The sequence below is a fragment of the Aspergillus bombycis genome (assembly GCF_001792695.1).
Source record: "Aspergillus bombycis strain NRRL26010 chromosome Unknown contig00085, whole genome shotgun sequence".
NCBI classification, from domain to species: Eukaryota; Fungi; Ascomycota; class Eurotiomycetes; order Eurotiales; family Aspergillaceae; genus Aspergillus; species Aspergillus bombycis.
The window spans coordinates 66,032-87,119 of NW_019170087.1; the positions used below are offsets into that span (position 1 = coordinate 66,032).

The 21,088-nt window shown below is 52.0% G+C and overlaps 8 protein-coding genes across 8 annotated transcripts; 3 read left to right on the top strand and 5 right to left on the bottom strand.

Moving 5' to 3' along the window:
• Nucleotides 1–207: 207 nt before the first annotated feature.
• Nucleotides 208–1,740, bottom strand: ABOM_008426 (SNG1 family protein; the record flags this gene model as incomplete). Its single annotated transcript, XM_022535555.1, has 1 exon — nt 208–1,740. One exon carries the CDS (start codon nt 1,738–1,740, stop codon nt 208–210), a length of 1,533 nt encoding a protein of 510 aa, XP_022386374.1.
• A 610-nt stretch (nt 1,741–2,350) lies between these two features.
• ABOM_008427 (FUSC family protein) lies at nt 2,351–5,762 on the top strand (the record flags this gene model as incomplete). Its single annotated transcript, XM_022535556.1, has 6 exons — nt 2,351–2,389; nt 2,507–3,796; nt 3,861–4,266; nt 4,329–5,381; nt 5,447–5,611; nt 5,668–5,762. The coding sequence occupies 6 exons, from the start codon at nt 2,351–2,353 to the stop codon at nt 5,760–5,762; spliced, it is 3,048 nt and encodes a 1,015-aa protein (XP_022386373.1).
• A 582-nt stretch (nt 5,763–6,344) lies between these two features.
• ABOM_008428 (uncharacterized protein) lies at nt 6,345–7,942 on the bottom strand (the record flags this gene model as incomplete). The annotated part of the gene is made up of 2 exons (XM_022535557.1): nt 6,345–7,464; nt 7,512–7,942. 2 exons carry the CDS (start codon nt 7,940–7,942, stop codon nt 6,345–6,347), a joined length of 1,551 nt encoding a protein of 516 aa, XP_022386382.1.
• A 1,270-nt stretch (nt 7,943–9,212) lies between these two features.
• ABOM_008429 (flavin monoamine oxidase family protein) lies at nt 9,213–10,710 on the top strand (the record flags this gene model as incomplete). Its single annotated transcript, XM_022535558.1, has 3 exons — nt 9,213–9,530; nt 9,599–9,899; nt 9,956–10,710. The coding sequence occupies 3 exons, from the start codon at nt 9,213–9,215 to the stop codon at nt 10,708–10,710; spliced, it is 1,374 nt and encodes a 457-aa protein (XP_022386381.1).
• Nucleotides 10,711–11,470: 760 nt separating this feature from the next.
• ABOM_008430 (uncharacterized protein) lies at nt 11,471–12,627 on the bottom strand (the record flags this gene model as incomplete). Its single annotated transcript, XM_022535559.1, has 3 exons — nt 11,471–11,824; nt 11,883–12,198; nt 12,260–12,627. 3 exons carry the CDS (start codon nt 12,625–12,627, stop codon nt 11,471–11,473), a joined length of 1,038 nt encoding a protein of 345 aa, XP_022386355.1.
• An 873-nt stretch (nt 12,628–13,500) lies between these two features.
• Nucleotides 13,501–14,365, bottom strand: ABOM_008431 (PEX11 family protein; the record flags this gene model as incomplete). Its single annotated transcript, XM_022535560.1, has 3 exons — nt 13,501–13,663; nt 13,724–14,198; nt 14,299–14,365. 3 exons carry the CDS (start codon nt 14,363–14,365, stop codon nt 13,501–13,503), a joined length of 705 nt encoding a protein of 234 aa, XP_022386356.1.
• Nucleotides 14,366–15,430: 1,065 nt separating this feature from the next.
• On the top strand, nt 15,431–18,088 carry ABOM_008432 (Zn(II)2Cys6 transcription factor; the record flags this gene model as incomplete). The annotated part of the gene is made up of 7 exons (XM_022535561.1): nt 15,431–15,747; nt 15,807–16,075; nt 16,129–16,676; nt 16,734–17,004; nt 17,064–17,239; nt 17,308–17,488; nt 17,550–18,088. The coding sequence occupies 7 exons, from the start codon at nt 15,431–15,433 to the stop codon at nt 18,086–18,088; spliced, it is 2,301 nt and encodes a 766-aa protein (XP_022386353.1).
• Nucleotides 18,089–18,822: 734 nt separating this feature from the next.
• ABOM_008433 (putative MFS multidrug transporter) lies at nt 18,823–20,419 on the bottom strand (the record flags this gene model as incomplete). The annotated part of the gene is made up of 2 exons (XM_022535562.1): nt 18,823–20,303; nt 20,353–20,419. The coding sequence occupies 2 exons, from the start codon at nt 20,417–20,419 to the stop codon at nt 18,823–18,825; spliced, it is 1,548 nt and encodes a 515-aa protein (XP_022386354.1).
• Between the last annotated feature and the right edge of the window lie 669 nt (nt 20,420–21,088).

Sequence of the window (21,088 nt, forward strand, 5' to 3'; positions counted from 1 at the left end):
GCTTTTCGTTGTCTCTCTGTGACCTTTCACTCAGCAAGTCCCTTGTCTTTCGCCTGACACGCTACTTCTACTCCTTCAATAAACAACAATATAAGTCTCCATGATCTGGCACGTTTCAGATACAAGTCTATATCATTTCAGTTTGAAGCCCCCTCATAGATTGTGATCCGGTAGAAAGAAATTGTGCAGTGTACAACGAGCATAGACCTAGTCGGTGAAAGGCAAGTCGAAACAAGGACCAGTACTTTGTCGGCCAGTGGGGGGCTTGTCGGGCCGGGGCATCTCTCGCCATAGCTGCCCTGTCAGTGCTTCTTGGTCGGCAATACCGGCAGCAGTACTACGCCGTCGCGTGCGATCTGGTTGCTGTTCCGCCTCCGCGAGCGCCGAGTCTGGGGTTGGAGGTGAGGGAGACTCCTCCAGCATCTGTTGCTGCTGTTGCTCTGATAGTGCCGCAGCGACGCGTTCCTTCCACGTCTTCTCTTCAGTCTCCTTCGCAAGGACTGCATAGTGTGCCCGCCGGTACACCCCGACCGAGCTTAGGGTGAGTGCGATCAATTCATACGCAAAGAGAACTGGCAACGCGTAATCAAGTTGCGGATTGCAGCCACCGGACCAAATGTCCACCAACACCTGGAAAATGCTGTGTGCTGGCAACGCATAGCCCCACTGATAGAACCCTGGGGATAGTTCGAATGGCAGGAGGATTGAAGTGACGTTCAAAATGACCCATGAGATGAGGGCCATTGGCACCACTGGTGGCGGCAGCCAGATGGTGAAGACATCGAGGACGAGAAAGTTGCAGTGGGCAAACAGCCACAAGGCCATCCAGGTCAACATGAACTGTCCACCATGGACGTGCCACCCATAGCGAAATGCCCAGATGGCGCCCGTGGTACAGAGTGATCCCGACAGCGTGTATAACCCCGATATGAGCTGGCGGACGGCGGCAATTCGAGGCGCTGCTATGGAGACATAGAGCTGAAATTGCTGGTAGAGGCCATTGATGTAACCCAGGTAAAAGAATTCCTGGATGAGGATTAAGATAATCACCAAGGTATTGTAGACCAGTCGGGAGCCTTGAGTAGTTGGTTGGATATTGATTGAGGCCAGCGTCCAGGGGTTGGTGAATGCCGCGAGGGCAGCGGGATCCGTGCCGTTCAGATCCCCAAGCGCCTGCATGCCATTTGTTTTGAAGTAGGCTACTCGCGCCGCTTCCGACAGTGATTGCATATTCGTCGCAATGGCAGAATCCACCGTGGTGGGGTAGCGCGCCTCATTCCAGACGAGGGTGAGAATGTTGCTGTTGTTGTAGGAGGCTGCCGCGGAACCTCCTCCGAATGCGGCCGCCAGGCGATTCGATGCATCCACCGACGTGTACAGCCCGCCCCAGTAATCAATATTACACACGGCAGATGTAACGCTGCTTGGCTGGGGATAGGCTGACACCGATTGCTCGCTTAACGTGGGGAACCCTGAGCCCTTGAGCTGCTCATACGCAGTACGTATCGCGCTTCCCACGGCTCCGCCATCGTAGTCGACAAAGACAACGTGTAGGTTATGAATATGCGTGGTCTGCTGGAAAAGGGAGCCGAACAGGTAACAGAAGAGTCCGAGAAAGAGGAGCTGCAGGACGATGAAGTTCAGACCCGCGGCCTTGAGCAATCCCAATCGACTCCGGCGAACAAAAGGGTCGTGGATGCTGGGATGCGGTTGATGGCGCGCTTTGGGGTAAAAATGCATCGGGGACGATCTATAAGGGGGGAGAGACTCTTATAGTACAGAGAGGAATGAAACCTGCGCCAGTGGTTCTCATGTGATGCAGTCGAATGCGGTCCTGAACCGTTCTGCGAGCGTGATATAACGCTCTGCTGTCTTGCTAGACATTTGACGTATATATATTTCGAATGACAAGGGAGGGTCTCGGATGAGGCCGCACGCGGTTTCTCATCCACAGCCCCACGTGACGCTGGATACGAGGAGACTTGCTGAGTCTATACGATATGGAGACCAGCTGCGTTGCATGATAGCCCTGGTTGGACATCTGCGACCGATTATAGATCTGCTAAGCTTCTCGTCAGCATGAGATAATGATCTTATCACCGGCGATCGTTGTCCAGCCCGGTCAGGTGACTGTTGGCCCAGGCTGAGTCAGCGTGGTGGGCCTTTGCGTCCTGCGGATTCAGGCATCTGCCACAGTGACCTTACTCCGGAGATCTTGCCGTTCTTCCTTCCCCCCATCTCAAAGAAAGCCGTCCGCGCCAACAGTGAGGATGCGCCTCTCCCTAACACCCGTCCTGATTTGCACATCGGACACGACTTGGACAATTGACGCTTTCCTTTCGCACATGTAATGTCCCTGTTGACCAGCTCTGATGATCTACGTCCGGAGGTAATGTGGACCTTCCCTGGCACAGCGCGACCGAGCGGGCTCCACTGAAGTCCACATCATATCACCAAATGATATATTCTCCGAATCCCTGCACTAATACCAAATCATGATAAATAGGCCTCACTGCCCTCTGCCCTCCCCGGCTCGAACAATGACCTTCTCCTTCCCATCCCGAGTCCTCGTGACGACGAACGAGAGCCATTCCTCGACGACCTCCACCCCAGCCAGCCGGGTTTCGTCGCAAAAGTAATCGAACACCTAACCGACAGATGGCGGCAGACACGGCAATTTCTCGCATCGGAGGAAGGGATCGGGGTCTTGAAATGTAGCCTAGCATACCTCCTCGGGTCCCTGGCGACGTTCATCCCAGCGGTTGCGGCACTGCTAGGTCCTCAGGAAGGAAAACATATTGTCGCCACCATCACGGTGTATTTCCACCCCGCACGGTCTAAAGGGAGCATGTATAAAGCCCTGATATGCGCCGCGCTCGCATTTATCTATGCCGCATTCATCTCGCTCACCAGCATGTATGTCACCATATACTTCAACCAGCGGCGCATGATCGAATTGGGCCATGCCCTGGTGTTGATTATTTTTGTCGGCCTCGGATTCGGGTTTCTGGCGTGGACAAAGCAGAAGATGAGCGACCCACTGGTCAATGTGGCCTGTTCGCTCGCATCGCTGGCACTGATTGTTGTTCTCACCAAAGAAGGAGCCATCCAGCGGGGCAGTGTCTCGCTCGCAAAAGTGTCTCAGGTCCTGAAGATGCTCCTCATGGGGATTGGTGCGACGATGACCGTATCGTTTCTGGTCTTCCCAGTCTCTGCACAGAAAAAACTCCGTGCGAACCTGGCCGTGGCCACCAGGTCGATGGCGATCATGCAGTCAACCATCACAGAGGGATTCCTCCGTAGGACAGAACACGATTTCCAGGGATTCGATTATACCGGTGCGTCTACGCGTCTAAAGAAGGCCCACGGGGAGCTAGACAGGCTGCTATATGAGACGAAGTTGGAGCAGTATGTGGCGGGCTGGGAGAGAGCACACTCTCACGAGGAAAAGCTGGTTCACTGGGCACATGGTATCGTGCATACTACGGGCGCTTTGCACAGCTCGGCACTTTTAGCTTTAGAGACGCTCAAGCGACCGAAGTTCGCCGACCATCCTCTTGATGGTCGAAATGCGAATACCTCCACGACTAGTCGCAACGACCAGCAAAGCACGATATCCGCCGCTGATGTCTCCATACTGGCACCGGTGGACCTGGTGATGTTGGAAACTGATGTGTCTGGTCACGGTCAACCGGTCTCACGACAGCTAGGTAGAATTAGCAACGAACGACTCTCGGAGAGCTTCTTAGTGACGGAACTTTTTGATTCTTTTGTTGACCGGCTGGGTCCATCTGTGGTATTTAGCCCTGGTTTACCGATGTCTGTACTTACCAAGTGCTTTCCTTACTAACCTATAACAGCGGTCGCTAACGCTCACTTTAATGGATATATTCGCGGAAATTCCTCTGGGATTATCGCTTGATGACAGAGTTACTCTGAGCCCCAACTCCGCCGCCATCCTAAGTCAGGCTATTGAAGAGTATCGCGAGGCCCAGAGGGAAGCATTCGGCCTGCTTTACCGAGAGAAGCAGGATACGCCGAGTGGTACATTCGAGAAGGAAGCATGCTTCAAAGAGGTGGCCGCCATCTGCGCGCATTTCAGCTACTCGCTACTGAAATTCGGGGAGCAATTGGGAGAGTTGTTGACGATTCTCACAGACTTGCAAATTGCAACCGCTGGGTACCACAGAAAGAAATCGTGGAGTTGGATCAAGTTCTGGCGACGAGATGCATCTAGAAGTCGCAATATAGAGCATCCGAATACTAGTGAGTACCACAAACGGGGCGCCATTCGACTAGGCATATTCAGACATACTAACCAGGGGCAGTTCCCAGACTTTCCCTGACCGAAGTCCCTCCGGTCGATCACACGGAGTTGCACGAAGCGTCCAACGTCGAGCGACCATCCCGAATACATTCATTTGGAGATACAACTAGCCGTCGTATCTGGAACACATTGCGGTTCCTCCGACAAGACGAGACTATCTTTGCTTTCAAGGTCGGTGTTGGCGCGGCACTCTTTGCCTTGCCTTCATTTCTCTCTTTCACACGGCCTATCTATCTGTACTGGAAGGGGGAATGGGGTCTGGTATCGTACATGTTAGTCTGTTCGATGACAATCGGGGCGTCGAACACTACTGGATATGCCAGATTTTTGGGAACGTGCCTTGGAGCGCTCTGTTCCATTCTCGTCTGGTCAATTGCGGGCAGCAATGCCTTTGGACTGGCACTGTTGGGATTCGTCATGGCCACATGTACCTTCTACATGAGTCTGCTCAAAGGCCAGGGCCCGTTGGGTCGATTTATCATGCTGACCTATAACCTTTCCGTGCTTTATTCATTCTCTCTATCCCAAAGTAGCGCCGACGAGGATCCCGACGAGAGAAGTGGTAACAATCCGGATATCACCAAAATCACCCTGCACCGAGTCGCCGCAGTCCTATCGGGCTGCATTTGGGGTATTATTGTCACTCGAGGTGTTTGGCCGATTAGTGCTCGGAAGAAGCTGAGGACCACCTTGAAGCTGGTTTGGCTCCGATTAGGTCGTATCTGGGAATCAGACCCCTTGGCTAGCAGAATCACGAACCCGGCAGTTGCTGCTTTCTATATGACGCCCGACGACCGACTCAAAATGCAGGGTATGCTGTCGGATTTAGAGACTCTTCGGGTTGCAGCCCGGTACGAAATCGAACTGAACGCTCCCTTCCCCGACACCGCATATGGCAAGATGATTCAACACACTCAAACCATTGTGGACGATCTCCATGCGTTAGATTTGCAGCTGCAAGGTATTCCTCCGTCCGAGCAACAACTCTCTCTGCTAGGATACACGTCTCGAGAGAGACAGAGCCTGTCCAGCCAGATCGGTCATCTTCTGGGAGGTAAGTTCTTCCTTCGCTGCAGTTGGCCTTGTACCGGACGAGGTATAATTGACGCCAAATCTCAGTCATCGCTTCGTCAATCACGCACGCATACCCCCCGAACCATATCGACCTTTCCAAGGCGAAGCATTCCCGTGACCGGCTTCTGGCCACTATTTTCCTCTATCGCACTGGGGACGAAACAACCTCATCGGCGCTTGCAGAGACATATAGCCTATTATATGCCTACGGTAAGTTCTGCCACCGTCGACATTGCCATCCGTCGCGTAGCTGACGTGTGGTCTAGTTCTCGTAATCGATCAGATCATTAGCAAGGTGGCGGAGATTCTGACCGATGTCAGCCACATATCGAATACCATGGAGGAAGGTGTACTTCATTAGCGGTGTAGCTAACCTTTTGGGGTTTGTTTTAGCCATATACTGTACATAACACATATTCATAGGCAAGAAAACGGCCGGCCATTGATCCAGGTCCACGGACACGGTGGTTCCGTGCTCCACATCGTCGACCCTTCTCGATCAACTCCCTGGCCCCTCTTACGAGCAATCTAAAGTTGTCCCAACTACCTGAACCTTCAGAACGATGTTCAAATCCATACATTTACAGTGGCTCCACTGGCATCCCCGACCGCTTACAGGTTGGGTCGGGCGGGTGTTTACATAGACAGTCGGGATCACAGCCGCTATCTCCAAGATCGCGTCAACTGGCGCTGCAACACATTAGGTCTCCTTCCCGGAAGCGCAAGCCTCCTCAGTCTGTCCCGAATGGCTGCTAGTAAATTCCGGACCGGACAGATAGGGCAAATAAATGAACAGAGCAGACAGTAGTAAATGTTCAAACTACTCGTACAAAGCGCACGGCGGGTGATAGAAAAAAACATCAAGGATAGAAGATCTACCATGATCGTTCTCATCCGGCAGGTTTAAGTTCCCCTGTAACCCGGACTACCTACAAAGGCCTACCTAGTCGGCATCACCTTGCACCCACTCGTCGTCCATCCGACGCCAGACTAGCGCCTCCCCTTCGTCGTCGTCGACATTGCAGATGCTCTGTCCATGGGGAATCGGTGTATCGAGTCCCTCAATCACTGACAATAATGGCAACTTTTGTGCCTTCTCCTCTAGCAGCTTGGCTACTTGAATGCCAAGGCCTATATCTGGTAGACGCCCATCTGGATCTTCTGAACCGTAGCCATAGATCCGCAGCGACTCCAGGCTTGGCGGAAGATAGTCCACGAGAGAGAAGGGCTCTCGCACCCCAGCACCAAAGCCGCGTGCATAACAGTAGAGAAGATGGCCGCCAATGCTAAGGTGCTTCAATCGGGAAAGGCTGCGTAGCATACAGGGCACTGGGGGCTCTCGGGACCTCTGTTGCTCATGCAGTGCTAGTTCTTCTAGTTCGTCCGCCCAGTGCGCTTCATATTCCTCCTGCTCCCAATCATCTGTAAGACGAGTAGGATCATAGTCCATGGGACTTTCATCAAACATCTCATCCGTTGAGGTATGACCTTGGATGTCAAGATTCAGATCCTCCAATGTTTCATGATGAAGCAATAGTGACTGCAAAATTGGGCGTGAACGCACCGACGAGGGATCGCTTTCATAGCGTCCGCCTACGGTATAGGTAAATCGTTTCAACTTTTTGGAGGAGCTGATGATGATGCTCAGGTCCCGCTCATCTGGAATGATACAACGACACAGCATAATGTCCGTATAATTGGCCGAGCGAGGTGGTGGCCAGACCCCTGGCTCTCGGCCTAGGGTCATAGCATCGAAGCGAACGGATTCAATGGATGGAAGCTTTCGCACCAGGTTCAGACAGTCGTAGATATCGTACTCGGAGTATTCCGTCGGATCCTCATAAATCGAGTCGCTATCAGGGAGAAATCGCACATGCCGTAGATTCCGTAGGGCAGTGGGCTCACGACTGGCAGCCATGCGGTGCAGGTAGTTGTGGAATACCAAGTCTGCATCGGTGGAGCCTTTCCCACAAGGCCCGAATGCTAACTTCTCCACTTGACCAACAGAGATGAGCAACGTAGCCAGTGCCTGCGCCCGATAAAAGAGGCCCGTCTTCCAGTGTCTAGATCGTGAGTATTCATTCCCAGACTCCGTCGGAGGGTGACGTACTCGAAGAAATCGAAATCTTGGAGTAGCATATTCAAGACTTTGGCTTGTTCGTCCCCGTCCCTGATACCAATATCCCTAATCGCTCGTTGAAGTCGCTGTAGGTCGTCTGCGGTGACGACCGCCTTGGTTGGTTGGATGCTGTAGGATGATTTACCACGCCAAGTGAAAGACGGAGTTCGATCGAGTACGATCTCCTTCAGTTGCCGACCGAGCTGAGGTTCTTGGAGTATCGAAAGTAATAGCTGGAACCCTCGCTTCAGTTCAATGGAGTACCGTAGACGAGCCCGGGAACAGTCGTCTACCGCGGGCAAGGTCCGAAGCCCACGCCAGGAGGCACATCCAACCGAACGAGGTGGTCTGGTTGGATTTAAGACTGTCCGAGGCCCAGCAATCCTGACCCAAAGTGCTGAATACCACCGACGCGTTGACATGTTGATTGACAAGAACTACTCAGGATACCGGGGAAGCAATGAGGTCTGGGGGCCATTCGTGATTTATCAAAGGGAAGGCGATCGACTTTGGCAACGGCGAGTCACGAAACTGATCCCTACGCAGGACGATGTGGCTGATCGCACGTTACCAAACTGGCAAGTAACATGCCAAATACAAATCCAGCATATGGCCACTGGGTATCATACGATAGAAGAAGTTGCACGAAGAGAAAGGGGTCGACGGTGGCTCTTCTTTCACGTCAGGGGTTTAAGCCATGTAACCCTAATTTCATTTAACCCCTGACCAGGACCACGTATAATCTCCCCCGTTATAGGACCCTGCCGATAAGGAGATAACAAAAAGCATGCTACTATCAGGGGTTCCTTGAATGTTGAGATAGTCGGCTTGAGTCCATGGTCTCGGGATATACCCATGGTGCCATATGCCACCTCGCCCGAAACTCTAGAATACAAACAAGCAAGCCATGATGGTAGCTTAGCCCATGCAATGACCATGCAGTCGGCACGTGGCAGTAGATCGTGAAGATAAGCATATATTAGCGTGGTGGCCGCATAGGAGAGGCTCATCAACATAAACCTTCTACAACTCTGACCTATTACTCCCAGGGCAGTGGAAGTGAGATCCCGGTTCTGTCATTGTGTGTAGTGTGGTGGGAGCTTATAGATCAGCTATGCCGACTGAACAACTCCAGAGATGGCAGGTTGAGCTAAAAGCGACATGCAGGGTGGTTGCCTTCATCCTGATAAGCTTGTCCATGGCGATTCAAGTCTCAATACTCCATCTAACACCAAGAATATCTCGGCTACAGCTGAGCTTGTACAGCCGAACGCTGCCAGGGCCAGCAATTGATCCTACCCCAGGTTTGTTCCAGCTGTGGGTCTCGGTGAGGGGGTGAGAGAGTCTTCCATATGGCGATGAAGGAACCCCAGGATAGATCTACCGATTCCAAGATCATATCTGGAGAAGACTGACTTACTGGTTTGGTAGTGCTCTCATTTTTCTAACTGGATCGGGTAAATCAACTCGGCCGGCCTCGGATCGGCCGACCGTCAAAGGCCTCGGATGAGTTCCCGACGCCTGCGATCCGCCACGATGCGTGCCAGAGTTGAACGACCGAAGCCGACAGACAAGGGAAACGGAAGAGTAGGTCGTACATATTAAATATCTCCTGGCAGTCCCCTTCGCTGGCTGTGATTCTTACATCCTCTAACTTCCATGCTACCCCCCTGAAACTGGCTATTCGCTGTCATGTTAGACGTCATTGTAATTGGAGCTGGCTTCAGTGGCCTTCAGGCAGCCTATTCAGCGCAACAGGCTGGCCTCTCAACCGCCGTGGTTGAAGCCCGGGATCGTGTTGGTGGCAAGATCTGGAGTGTGCCACTCGCTTCTGGTCGTGGCTACGCTGAGCTGGGCGGAGCATGGATCAACAACAGCCTCCAGCCGCGTGTCTGGAGCTATGTCCAAAGGTTTGGCCTGGAGGTGGTGACACAGCGGTTGGAAGGGAAGGCCGTCATGCAAGAAAACCCAGACAGTCGACTGGAATTTCCGTTTGGCGTTACACCTGATGTGAGTCACGATGAATTCCCGGTTCCGCCAATATCCATGAATGGTGCTGCTCTAACCAGTGGATACAGTGGTCCGAGGAGGAGAAAAAGAACTTGGAGTATATCCGCGATCACATCCAAGCCGAGTCTTTAAAATCGGGCTTGCCAACCGCACAGGATGACAATGTCAGCTTGGATCAGTATGTCCGTAATCTCGGCGCCCTACCAAAGGTTGCCAACATGGTGAACCTCTGGGCGCGGGTGATGCACGGCTTAGAGTCAACGGAAGAATCAGCAGGCTGGTTTATCGACTACTGCCGTCGTAACAAGGGTCTTCTGGCTATCAGAGCGGATGATTCGACCGGTGGTCAATACATGAGATTCAAAGATGGTACGGGCCACCCCGATAGCCAAATGCAGCGATATGACTACTAACAACATTTACAGGGGCACAGTCAATTGCCGCGGGAATTGCTCGCTTGGTGGGAGCGCAGAATATTCATCTGGGGTCACCAGTTGCGTCGATCAACCAGCATGGCGCACATGTAAGCGTCGTGACGCGCGATGGCAAGACGTTTAATGCCAGGAAGTGTATCTTGTCAATTCCCAGTACCATGTATAGGGAACTGAATATCACCCCTGCGTTGCCCAAGCCTGTTCAGGAGGTTACCGATGGGACCGTGCTCGGTGACTATAACAAGGCCATCGTGTGTTACGATAAGCCATGGTGGCGTGGTGAAGGATTCAACGGTTATTTCGCGAGCTACACAGGTCCCGTTATCCTGGCCAGAGACACCAGTGTGGACGAAAGAAACCACTACTCCTTGACGTGCTTTGTCAATGGCCAGCCTGGGCGTGACTGGGGCAAGCTGTACCCGCATGAGCGTCGCGCCGTGGTCCTGAAGCAGATAGCAAAGATCTTCAACGCCGATGCCAACTCGGAGGCCTTCCGGCCGATTGAGGTCTTCGATCAGGTCTGGAAGCACGAGGAATTTAGCAGAGGCGCCTTGGCTCCTGTCACAGCAATTGGACACCTCACCAAGTATGCGTCCGTGTATGGTAAGCCAGTCGGCAATATCCATTTCGTGGGGACAGAATACAGCACAGAATGGAAAGGATACATGGAGGGAGCGCTCTGCTCAGGAGAAAGGGGGGCTCGTGAGGTTGTGGAAGCCATGCAGAAAGTACCAGCAAAACTGTGATGAATGGATTCGATCCGAAATTCCGCTCGAATTATGCCCTTATCTATATTAGCGCTGTATTTTAGCAGAGGAGAACAAAGAACATCTAATTACTCCATGAACCTCTTCTGTGGACCTTCATGGCCAAGTATAATAGTCTCCATGTAGGTGTGACTGACAATCGTCGTCGTCTGGTCTAAGAGCTAAGCAGCGACGTTACATGTTGTGACGAGCATCCTTTCGCGAGGCAAGTACCTACGTCAAGCACTCAAATCGACTAATGTACTGTGAGCTAATTGATTGTCACTTTGAAGGATTCCTCTATTCCCGGCTTAATGACTTCATACAGCGCAAAATGAGGTAAACCGAAAGGTTTCCGCAACCCATCTTGGCACAGTTTCAGCAATATAAAGAGAGCAGTAACTCACGCAGTTTGGATTGATCATGTTTTGTTTCTTCTCTTTTCACTTATACCAAGTTCCCTGGCTCACGTAAACCAAGGTACAGCAAAGCGCCGTATGAAGAACGATGAACCCGGAGTTGAGGAAACGACGAACCCAAGCAAGCCACAATATATCCCAAACACTCGATTTGGTAAGACGCCAGTACAAGGGCCAGAGAAAGCTGAATGAAAGCAGTTTCGCCCGCGGCTGTGAACACAAGAGATCTGTGGATATGGTTGATTCTCTGTATGGCTTGTCTATTTCTCTGCAGTAAAATACAATAAGACGCTGCATTATCTATCTGTCTATCGTGGTCCCATCATGGTCTCTGGCACTGCCTAATCATCCACCTCAATAAGCTCCTCCAGCATAGAATCCAAGAAATCCTTCTGCTCAGCTAGAAACCTCCTCATCTTAAGGATATCAAATGGGCGATTTGCTACCTGGCGGTGTCGCTCCTCCTTCAGTTTAATTCTAAGGCGCTCCTCTAGGAGCTCCAGTCGGTAGTCGGTATATTGACTGTACAGGGTATTGAGCTCACTGATCCCCCGTACACCAGTGAGCACAGTCTCATCTTTCACCATGGGTGATTTGGGTCGGAAAGAAGTGACCATACTAATCCTCTCACGGCCGCCGAGAGCTTTGAGCGCTTGATGTTCAATGTATCGCCCTTGCAACACGACAGCGGTTCCCTGTTCTAACAGTCAGTGCCTCATCTTGACTTTGCTTGGATAGGCGTGAGGGACATACCATTGCTGGACCGCGGACCTTCATGATGTGGCCATCGGGTCTCCGGAGCGCAGTCTCTCCGCCAACCATGCCAGTGCAGTCCGACAGCATTGTCACACACACGAACGGAAAGCTATCATAATGCCAGGCAACGGCAGACGTTCTGTCCTCGCCGTCCATCCCCCTATCCCACTTGGCCGTAGTACCATCACCGAAAGAGATATTGACATTCCCGATCTCAAAATCAATCGAAGGAATGAGATCCACACCGGCAACAGCAGAGATCTTGGCCAGAACCTCTGGGTTATTCCACGCATCATATATAAATGGAGCCAGTCTGTGAAAACGCATGGTGATTAGCGATGTGGGTGCAGACGGGTGACACCGATTGTACGTACGCAGGACCCATGCCTCGAACCATATTCTTGATGAAGGTTGAAGTATACTGGCAGCCCTTGAGGGCCTCCTCACTGAAGATCTCCGCTCTCATCTGTCTGATAGCCTCCTCGGTAAAGAGCGAAAAGGGCTCCGATGCGGCATTCGGTGAGATCCCATGGCCCTCCAGTCCGATCTCCTTCATGCTATAAATCCTTTTGGGGGGTTCGTAGTTCAGGTGGACCTTTGGGTCAAAGGCCTCCTTTTTGACCATCCGTGCTTCATCAATCATATATTGAGGCAGCTGGTTGGTTGGGCGTGTTGCCTTTTTAGTTGCTGGTCCAACCACTCTTGGTGGTGTCGTAGGGACATCGAGTGCTGCTGGGGCCATTGTGTGATCGAGGAGAGACACGGAATGCTGCTGGATTCAGGATTCAATGTGTTGGATATGTGTTCAATCTTGAAGCTCTGGAGGATTGTGATATTCTGCGGGGTAGAACTCAGGTATATATAACTATTGATGCCAGTAGGATCTACCCCGCAAATATAGTCGGCGGCAGTGCTGAAGTTCTGGAGCCTTCGGCTTTCCCGGTGAGGCTATTATATTCTGAGTGATTTTCTGTATAGGAGACCGTCGGCCAAATCTGCCGACCTGAATGGCGGCCGGGCCTCATCGGTAGTGGCTCCGACGGCATTCGGTTGACACACTTTAACTGTCACCAGATCAGGATGTTAGTCAAAGATGGCGCGTGTTGATGTCTAGGGCCACGGGTGGAGACTTGCTGACATCGTGACTGCTATTGATGCCCTTTCACTATGTGGTAAGGACAGGTCGTTGTGCCGTGTCTTCTCATGGCAGCATGGCACTGCCGTGCGTTTGCCTCAACAACGATGGCACATATTTATTCATTTAACTGCTGTTTCGTACATCATTCCACCTCAAGATCTAGGTCCATTGTGTAAATGAGATACCTCTAACAGTATCTTTGTCAATCTTGAGCGCCGTATGATTATGTACCTATTGGTTACACTAGCAACTGCGTTTCGATACCAACATTTACTCTGAGCGTCATCTAAATGGGCCGAGGCTCGGTAGCTATGCGAAGGACTTGGCCTTCCTATATAAGGACTTGTGGCAGTGACTGTGGTGCCACAATTGTATCTTCTACGGTGTCTATGAAGTTCTATATCGTGTTACTTTAATACCGGCTGTTTCGGGACATAGGGGAAGTCCGCACTGAGAGAATTGAAAATAGACTCCTATCTACGCAGTCTTCTTCCATTGGTTCCGGACACCTATCAAACTACTCACGGTACCGGCCATTCCAACAAGGCCATCGTCGAGGACAGGAACACCCAAACCCTTTGCCGGAACGGTCAAGTCGCATAGGTCCGAGATGAGTTGAATCCAGGCAGCGGATCGCTCCCTGCAAGCAAACCAATTAGCATTCTGAACTGCATGCGAATGATGTGAAGATCCAACGTACATGGCACGCTTCTTATCATTGGATTCTCGCTCGCCCTCCTCGGGTTTCGTTCTCTGCTGAGACTGCGAGTGCAGTAAGGTATAGATGCCTGTCATGATGCTACAAATCAAACCAGCAGCCCAGAATTTATCCGCCAGAATTTCTAGGCGCTCCGACGACGGCAACTTGTAGATACCAATCGCCTTGAGAGCTGTGATGTTGTCGAAGACCAGATACCCACCAAACCCGAGTTGACCCCCAATAGCCAGGAATTTCAACACAGGTTCACTCGGGTTCTTGTTGCTCAGGACACGGGCGAGGGTCTGGAGATTCTCCAGGAAGTTGCCAATACGTAAGATCTTGCGCGTGGTCCCGAGCTGCGTCCAGAGGGCAATGTAAGAATCGATTGCGGACGGCTGGTGCTTTCTGCGGTAGAGCTGCCAGATATAGAACTGGGAGAAGTACTGCGCTGTCCGCAGAAGCTTATCCCGGCCGACTGGGATTTGGTAGAGGTTATTCGCATTGTTTCGACAGTACACGGGAAACCCAGCACACTTTCACACGATAGGGGGAATCGGAGGAGATGCGGCACGTACCGGTCGTCGCGGCAAAGCGTAGACAGTGCGCCAGCGCAGGGTGGCCGTCCCGTGGATTTGCGACCATTATCTTCTAATCGTCGATCACGGTGGTTCGCAATGATTGCGGTTCGGGCAGACGAGATTTGTCGCAGAAGTTGTCCACCACGCACAGCAGCGATGGAGTCACAGGTATTGTGAAAATGTTGAAGGAAGGCCGACAAGGAATGCGAAAGGTCTGATGCTTCCAACGAAAATAGACCGCCGCATATCGCATCCTAGTTCGGGTGGATATCTCGCTGGCGATCCCGAGATTTGGCAACAGAAGATGCTTCGGCGTTTATCGCGTTAGACCCCGTCATCCACGGGCTATAGAAGGCACGGGCCTAGCAGATCGGGTCTACCGTGATGCATTTTACTTGAGTCCCAGTCAAATCAGTTCACAAACACCAGTGCACGGGAGAAGTTATCGATTGAACGGTGGACGTGGTCGGCGCGTCCGAGGAGAACACCGGCAGGCCTTCCGAAAGGGACCCACTCCCTGCCAACACAACCCTTGTTCACCTGTTTCCAACGCCGAGCGTTTTCTCAACTAACATGATGCTCGCAGACGGTCTAGAATGTCGTCTCACATATAGAGTAGATCTATCGTTACCCTACCTCATACGATATCGAGATTTCTAGAAGTCGAATGGAAGTTGGTGCCTGATCTCATCCCTGGCAGGGATAGATGGTTGGGTATATATACACCGTGGAGAGTCAGTCCTCCACGATGTTTGCTTATTTATCTCTCTTTTGCTTCCAAGGCCCTGTATTTTTTTTTATTTTTTATTTTTGCAGTAGTTTACTGGGAGTTATCTCGTACTACTAGAATAGTTGCATTGTTTTTCTTATCTATCATATAATATTGTTTATTTTCACTACTGAAGTCCGTATAAGGGGGTGGCTCTCCACGAGGGCTGAGAGAGTCTAAGATGCGCACGTGAGGCAGCGTTGCCCTGGAAGGGAAACTGGTAACGCACGAATGATGGACGCCAATGCCATGTTTTTTGGTGGCGCCGACGCGAATTGACCATTCACGTGGGGCAGCTGAAAAGGGCAAAGTGTTCCCGTCGTGCGGGGTGTGCTTTTATTCTGATAAAAATACCCAAAAATGTGTCCACGCAGTGACGGTGTTGTGCCGGCGACCCCCAGAGCTCCAGGTCTGCCAGTTCATCCCCCCCGTATCTGGACAGCAGAGCAGGCATGCAAGAACAGAGCCATAAGCCGAGACGAACTGCCATTGCGTAAGGTACTCCCGTTCCCTGGTACTGGAAAGGGGGCCGTGTTACTGAGGAGTGTGCTTAGGTGTATCGCGTGTCGCCAGAGCAAGGTAAAATGCTCTGGCGATGAACCCTGCGCCAACTGTGTCCGACGATCACTTACGTGCCAGTTTTCAGAAGCAAACAGCAAAGTGCTCGTGTCGGAGAGGTTCGTCATTTGCCAAGCCCCCCGTCGAGTGGCCAAGGGGTAACGGGACGATGGACTAGGTATCTGCGTGATTTGCAAAAGCAAGCCTACAACTGGCAACGTGCTTCAGGAATCAAACGCTCGTGGGATTCAGCATTCAAGGTTGGGGATGGCGCCCGCGAGGAGAGCGTGGTCCATGATGACCAGGTCGCCGCAGAAATTGTAGCCCCCCAATCCGAGGGATCCGCAGCATCACAGGGGAGCGAGTTTACATGCAACATCTGGACGAGTCCCTTCACGTTACCCTCAACCGTCATTAAAGATCCACACATGGAACAGCGAAATTGGAGTTCGTCCGTCATCCAGGATTGATCATAGAGCGTTGGCTGACACGGAGAACAGTTTGGCTGGCCCCGACCTCGGCATGGTCACTCACAGCTCGACTGATGGTCATGATGACCGAGAAGCTCGATCTGAATTCGACACACAATATTCCGAAGTTCTACTTGGATGGGGATATCTATCCGTTCGCATGGGACCGCGCCACAGCCACTGAACCTTTTGATACGAGTGGCTTGCCGTCGGCGGATTATGCCTTATACCTGTTCAATATTGTCAAGTTTCACCTGGGCCAGATGTACCGATTCTTTGATGAAGATACCTTTGTTTCTAAGATGCATGATTTCTACGCGAGCGATGCAGCTGAGAAAGCGAGCAAGCCTCGTTTCTGGTTTGTACAATTTCTGCTGGTGCTGGCACTTGGAAATGCGTTCGTGTCACGGCCTCGAGGCCACTCCACTCCACCCGGCGCAAAGTACTTTGCGCGCGCTATGTCTATCATGCCCAACCATACCTCCACAGGAAAGGATAGTCTGTTGGCCATCGAGACCTTGGCCCTGGCCGGGTTATATCTGTATGCAATCGACCACCGAGAGGCGGCTCACGTACACGTAAGCATGGGTGATCAGCTAGAGGTTCCTCGCTAACACACGCGCTGTGCTGTGTAGGTCGGTCATGCGGTACGCATCGCCCATATGGAGGGCTTACACACCCAGCTTCCTGAAACGGAACTGGGCACTGCAACGGTAACCCGATGCCGAAACCTTTGGTGGACCCTGTACATCATGGACAGACATGTCTCCTCGTCACTGGGACTCCCGATGACGACCAAGGACAGCGACATCAGTACGCTGATCAACACCCCGAGCATGGGTTTCCACGACATCACATTTAGCCTGCAAGTGAGGCTATCACAGATGCTGTCCTTTATTCTAAGCAGTAAGTTCCGACCTATATCGGTTTAGAATCCGGTTCATCTCTGACGTGTCTGGGGATAGCCATCTATAAAACGGAGAAGACACAGCTCGGAAGGTTTCTAGAGATTACGAGAAACATTTTGCACGCCATGGCTAAGCATGCTGAGGAGATCGAGAAGATGATGCAGATTAGCTTCCAGGGTTCGATGGATAATGTGCCTCAGGAGATGCGTCATATAATATTACAATACCATGAGGTACTTGCAGGGTGTCACATCTTAAGCGTTCGAGAACTGGCCGGATGTGCTAATCAATCTTATCCCAGTGCGTGATCGTCGCCACCAGGCCTCTGCTTTTGTCGGTTCTGAAAGAACGCCTAGAGAAGCTAGGGCGTGCAGAAGAAGACTGGCAGAAGTTTTTAGCTCTCCCCAAATCCTTGATCTTCATTGGGATCAAGTCGGCCGAGAAGACACTTCAAATATTGTCGGACGAAAATGGCCACCTCGGTACGCTAAATGATGGGGACCCATTACCTGGGTGAAGATATTTCAACTGACATGATTCCAGAAACCTTCCTTCCCTTCGATCTCGAATTTACATACGCAGCTGCGCTACATCTGACCATGGCGAACACGCTCTACCCACCGGGTACCAACGATGACACGTATAGCAAGTCTGCGCATGCAATCCTCGATGAGATGATTCTGTGTGGGAATAAGGTGGCCGAGGTCCGAAAGGATGAGTTGCGCTGCATCGAGGGGCTGTTCCACGACTTCGCGAAGCGCGTACAGCAGGAAGGGCTGCAAGTCCTCACCTTGTCTGGCCGGGGACTGGCAGAGGCTGGACCGGATGAAAACCCTAGTCAGGAATGCCGGGGACAAACGCCCACGACAGAGCCTCCAACCTTCACAGAGTCGTCAGCCCAGTCACCCTCCGTAAATCAGTCTTTGACGGCCAGCGTTGATCCTCTGGACAATGTCATCGGCATCTCTTCCTACGAATTCCTTTCCATTGTGGATCAGATCGGCGGCTCGGAAATGCCCTACGTCTTGAATGCCGGCCAGGACTGGATGGATGGCAGTGTTGTCGCATATCCGTTTGGTTGAATTGCCCAAGGGAGTTCCAGTCATTCAAGCATTAGAATAATAGAAGAAAGTGCTGAGCCTGATCGCAGTGTCTCCATTGTTTCCCAGGGAAACACATCCTTTTCCCTGGGGGCTCGAAATTGCACCCGGTGGCGCCTTGTATTTGTACTGTTGACACCCATTAATACACAACCTACGCCTCATGCCCAGATGGATGACGTTCGTCTCTGATATCTCACTACAAATCACGTTGGGGTATTCTGACGTTCTGTAGTTTATCTTGAGAACTAGCACGGGCAGGTGCTGCTGAGTCGACTACGCGAGCAGCCGTGATCTCCTCGCTTGAGGGTGCTCGTGCTGCAGGATGGACCTCACCAACCCTATCTTCTGGTTGAAGTGCTAATTGATTGAAAGCTCCTTCGTGTCTATCGTTCGCAGACCCTGGAACTCAGTCGGCCTAAACAACGTAGACTACTTGGTGTTGGGCCCACGTCTCCTGGTCTCGTTTAGAAGACCTTTATGGTTCCTACCAGCAGATTCGCCCACCATAATTAGATGCAGGTCTTGGTGGCCTACAGCGCTTAGCTACGAAGGTTTCATACATCATCTTGGCCAGCATGTACGCTGTGTGTGATATTTTGGTAACCATGGCAATAGTTCAAGTATTTGTTTGTCTATAAGATGTAGATATCTATCTATCGTTTTCATGTCTAATGATTCATAGCACGTAATGGTCTCACGGGCAGGGTGGCTCGCTACACAGCAACAGCGTCCTTACGCTCCGAGCCCAGCGTTGCTTCCATGATAAACGGACTTCGTGCACGGATTTGCTTGCCCCAGATGAACATCAAAGTGGGCGCCAGGGAGAGGACGAGGGAGATGAATGCTAATGTGGTACTGGCCCACTGGAATCCCAGATTGGTGTACATACTCATCGTCGCGAGGGGAAGCAAAGCCGAGAACAGGTTCTCCCCGGTGGCGACTGCACCCATGGCACTGCCAGCGTACTTGCTGTACGAGTCGACAACGTAGTCCGAGACCCCTGCCACGACGATCACACTGCCGGCTCCCACCATCGCCAGGCCAATCGCCGGGGCGATCCAGGGGATATGGGCGAAGGAGGTCCAGGCGTACGTGAACATGCCGCCAGCAATTCCAAGGACGCCTCCAATCACCGCCAGATACAATCTGGCCTCCGGAATAGGAACCCCTGGGCATTCAGTGTTGCGCGAGGCAGAACCAAAATACAGCTTTGCAGAGAATAGGTTGGCTAGCCAGCCCAAAATCTCGCCGATCACAATGGCCGCTTGGACATATCCCGCCTGGGTGTTCGTCCAGCCATATAGTTCCACAAACACTTGCTCCGCGGACTGGGTGAAAAGGAACAGTGTGCCCACAGTAAAAGCGGACCACAGTGTGGAAACTAGGACCACAGACTCTGTACATACCAGAACCAGGGGTCTTGTAGAACTTTGAACGAAGCGACTGAACACCGAGCCCGTCTGCCCCTCCATCTCCAGCAAAGTGAACGCCGGCTTTCCCTGTTTCCGCAGTGCTTGAGCACGTTGAGCGAGTATGACAGCACCACGCGACTCTTGAAACAGGAAGTAATATACTGGAAGAAGTGCACCAAACCAAATCAGCTGGAGGTACCCAATCCACCTCCATGTCAATCCTTCAAAGATCGCGGCGCCAAGGACGGGGCCCGTGCTGCTACCGGCGAGGTACGAGAAAATGTACAGACTCACGGGGATAGACCGAGACTTTTCCGTTTCCCAGATATTCCCAATGATCGAGGCCGATGTATTAGCCAAAACTGCGACACTGCTGCCAGCGAAGAATCGGGTCACGATGAGAGTGGCAAAGTTCTGGGCCACGGCCTGGGGGACGAGGAAGCATATAAATACTACATATGCTGACAGGAATATCGGCCGCACGCCATGATCCTCCATCAAGGGAAGAATAAAGAGCGAAGAACAACATCCTCCTAGCGCCCATGATGTCACAGGCCAGTACGAGTGGGGGAAGGTATGCTCTGAGACATGGAATTCCTCCGTAATTGCAGCGTGTGCTGTTGTGATAATCGTGCCATTCATCATTGTAATGTATGTGGTGAACACGGCGAGCAGAGTCAATGTCCATTTTTGTGCAAGCGACCAGTTGTACGGATTGGCCGAGTCATGTTCTCCATCCCAGGTCACAGTGATAGGGTTCTCATCCGATATCTGTCCGTCTTCTTTACCACCGTCAGTGTTTGCCTTGCTTTCGGTGATAACAATGCTTACCTGAGTCGGCACCCTCTCTGGTTCGAGAACGCCCTAAGGCGTCCTGGAAGATGGACATCGGGGACATCGCTCACCGGGTCCCGGCTATTGAGATTGATTGGGAGCAGCCTGTTTGAGGGAGGGTCGATTTCGACGCGACAAGGGTGGAAGGATTCGAGGGTAGCGTGTGAGCAGTGGCATGTGTCCCATCGCGATCTCCACTCCTCTTTATATGCAGAGTTGCAAGTGAAGATTGGGGGAAACCGTTCGACGAGCCAGACAGGAACCCTTACTAAAGGTCGATCATCGCTCATCCTGAGTGGTAACCGACTCCCCTTCTCCAGACATTGACCATTTCTGGACGAGTGGATCGCTTCTCGGGAGGCATCGGGGTCCCCGGATCGTCATCAACACCTGCTGAGCACATCAACTGTGTTGGAGAAGGCGTCTAGACTATGCCAAGGATCCAGGCTAGCACATCTGACCTCCAAGCTATTGCCCAAGCTCAAACTTTCCAGATCAAGATTCCTAGGCAAGGCTTTCATGCGGTGGGTAACCCGGATTCTGGCATACCGAATCCGAGGATCGGGTTCAGGTCCCGAGCGCTGCGGATCCCGTACGAAGCTATAGACTAGTTCACTTCACCAGAGGATGGAATGTGTGCACAGACCAGTTGATCCGAATATGGCAAGAAAAATGAGAGTCCCTGCATTCATCATCTGCGTAAATGCGCGATTCTTTCCCTCCCTCCTGATGG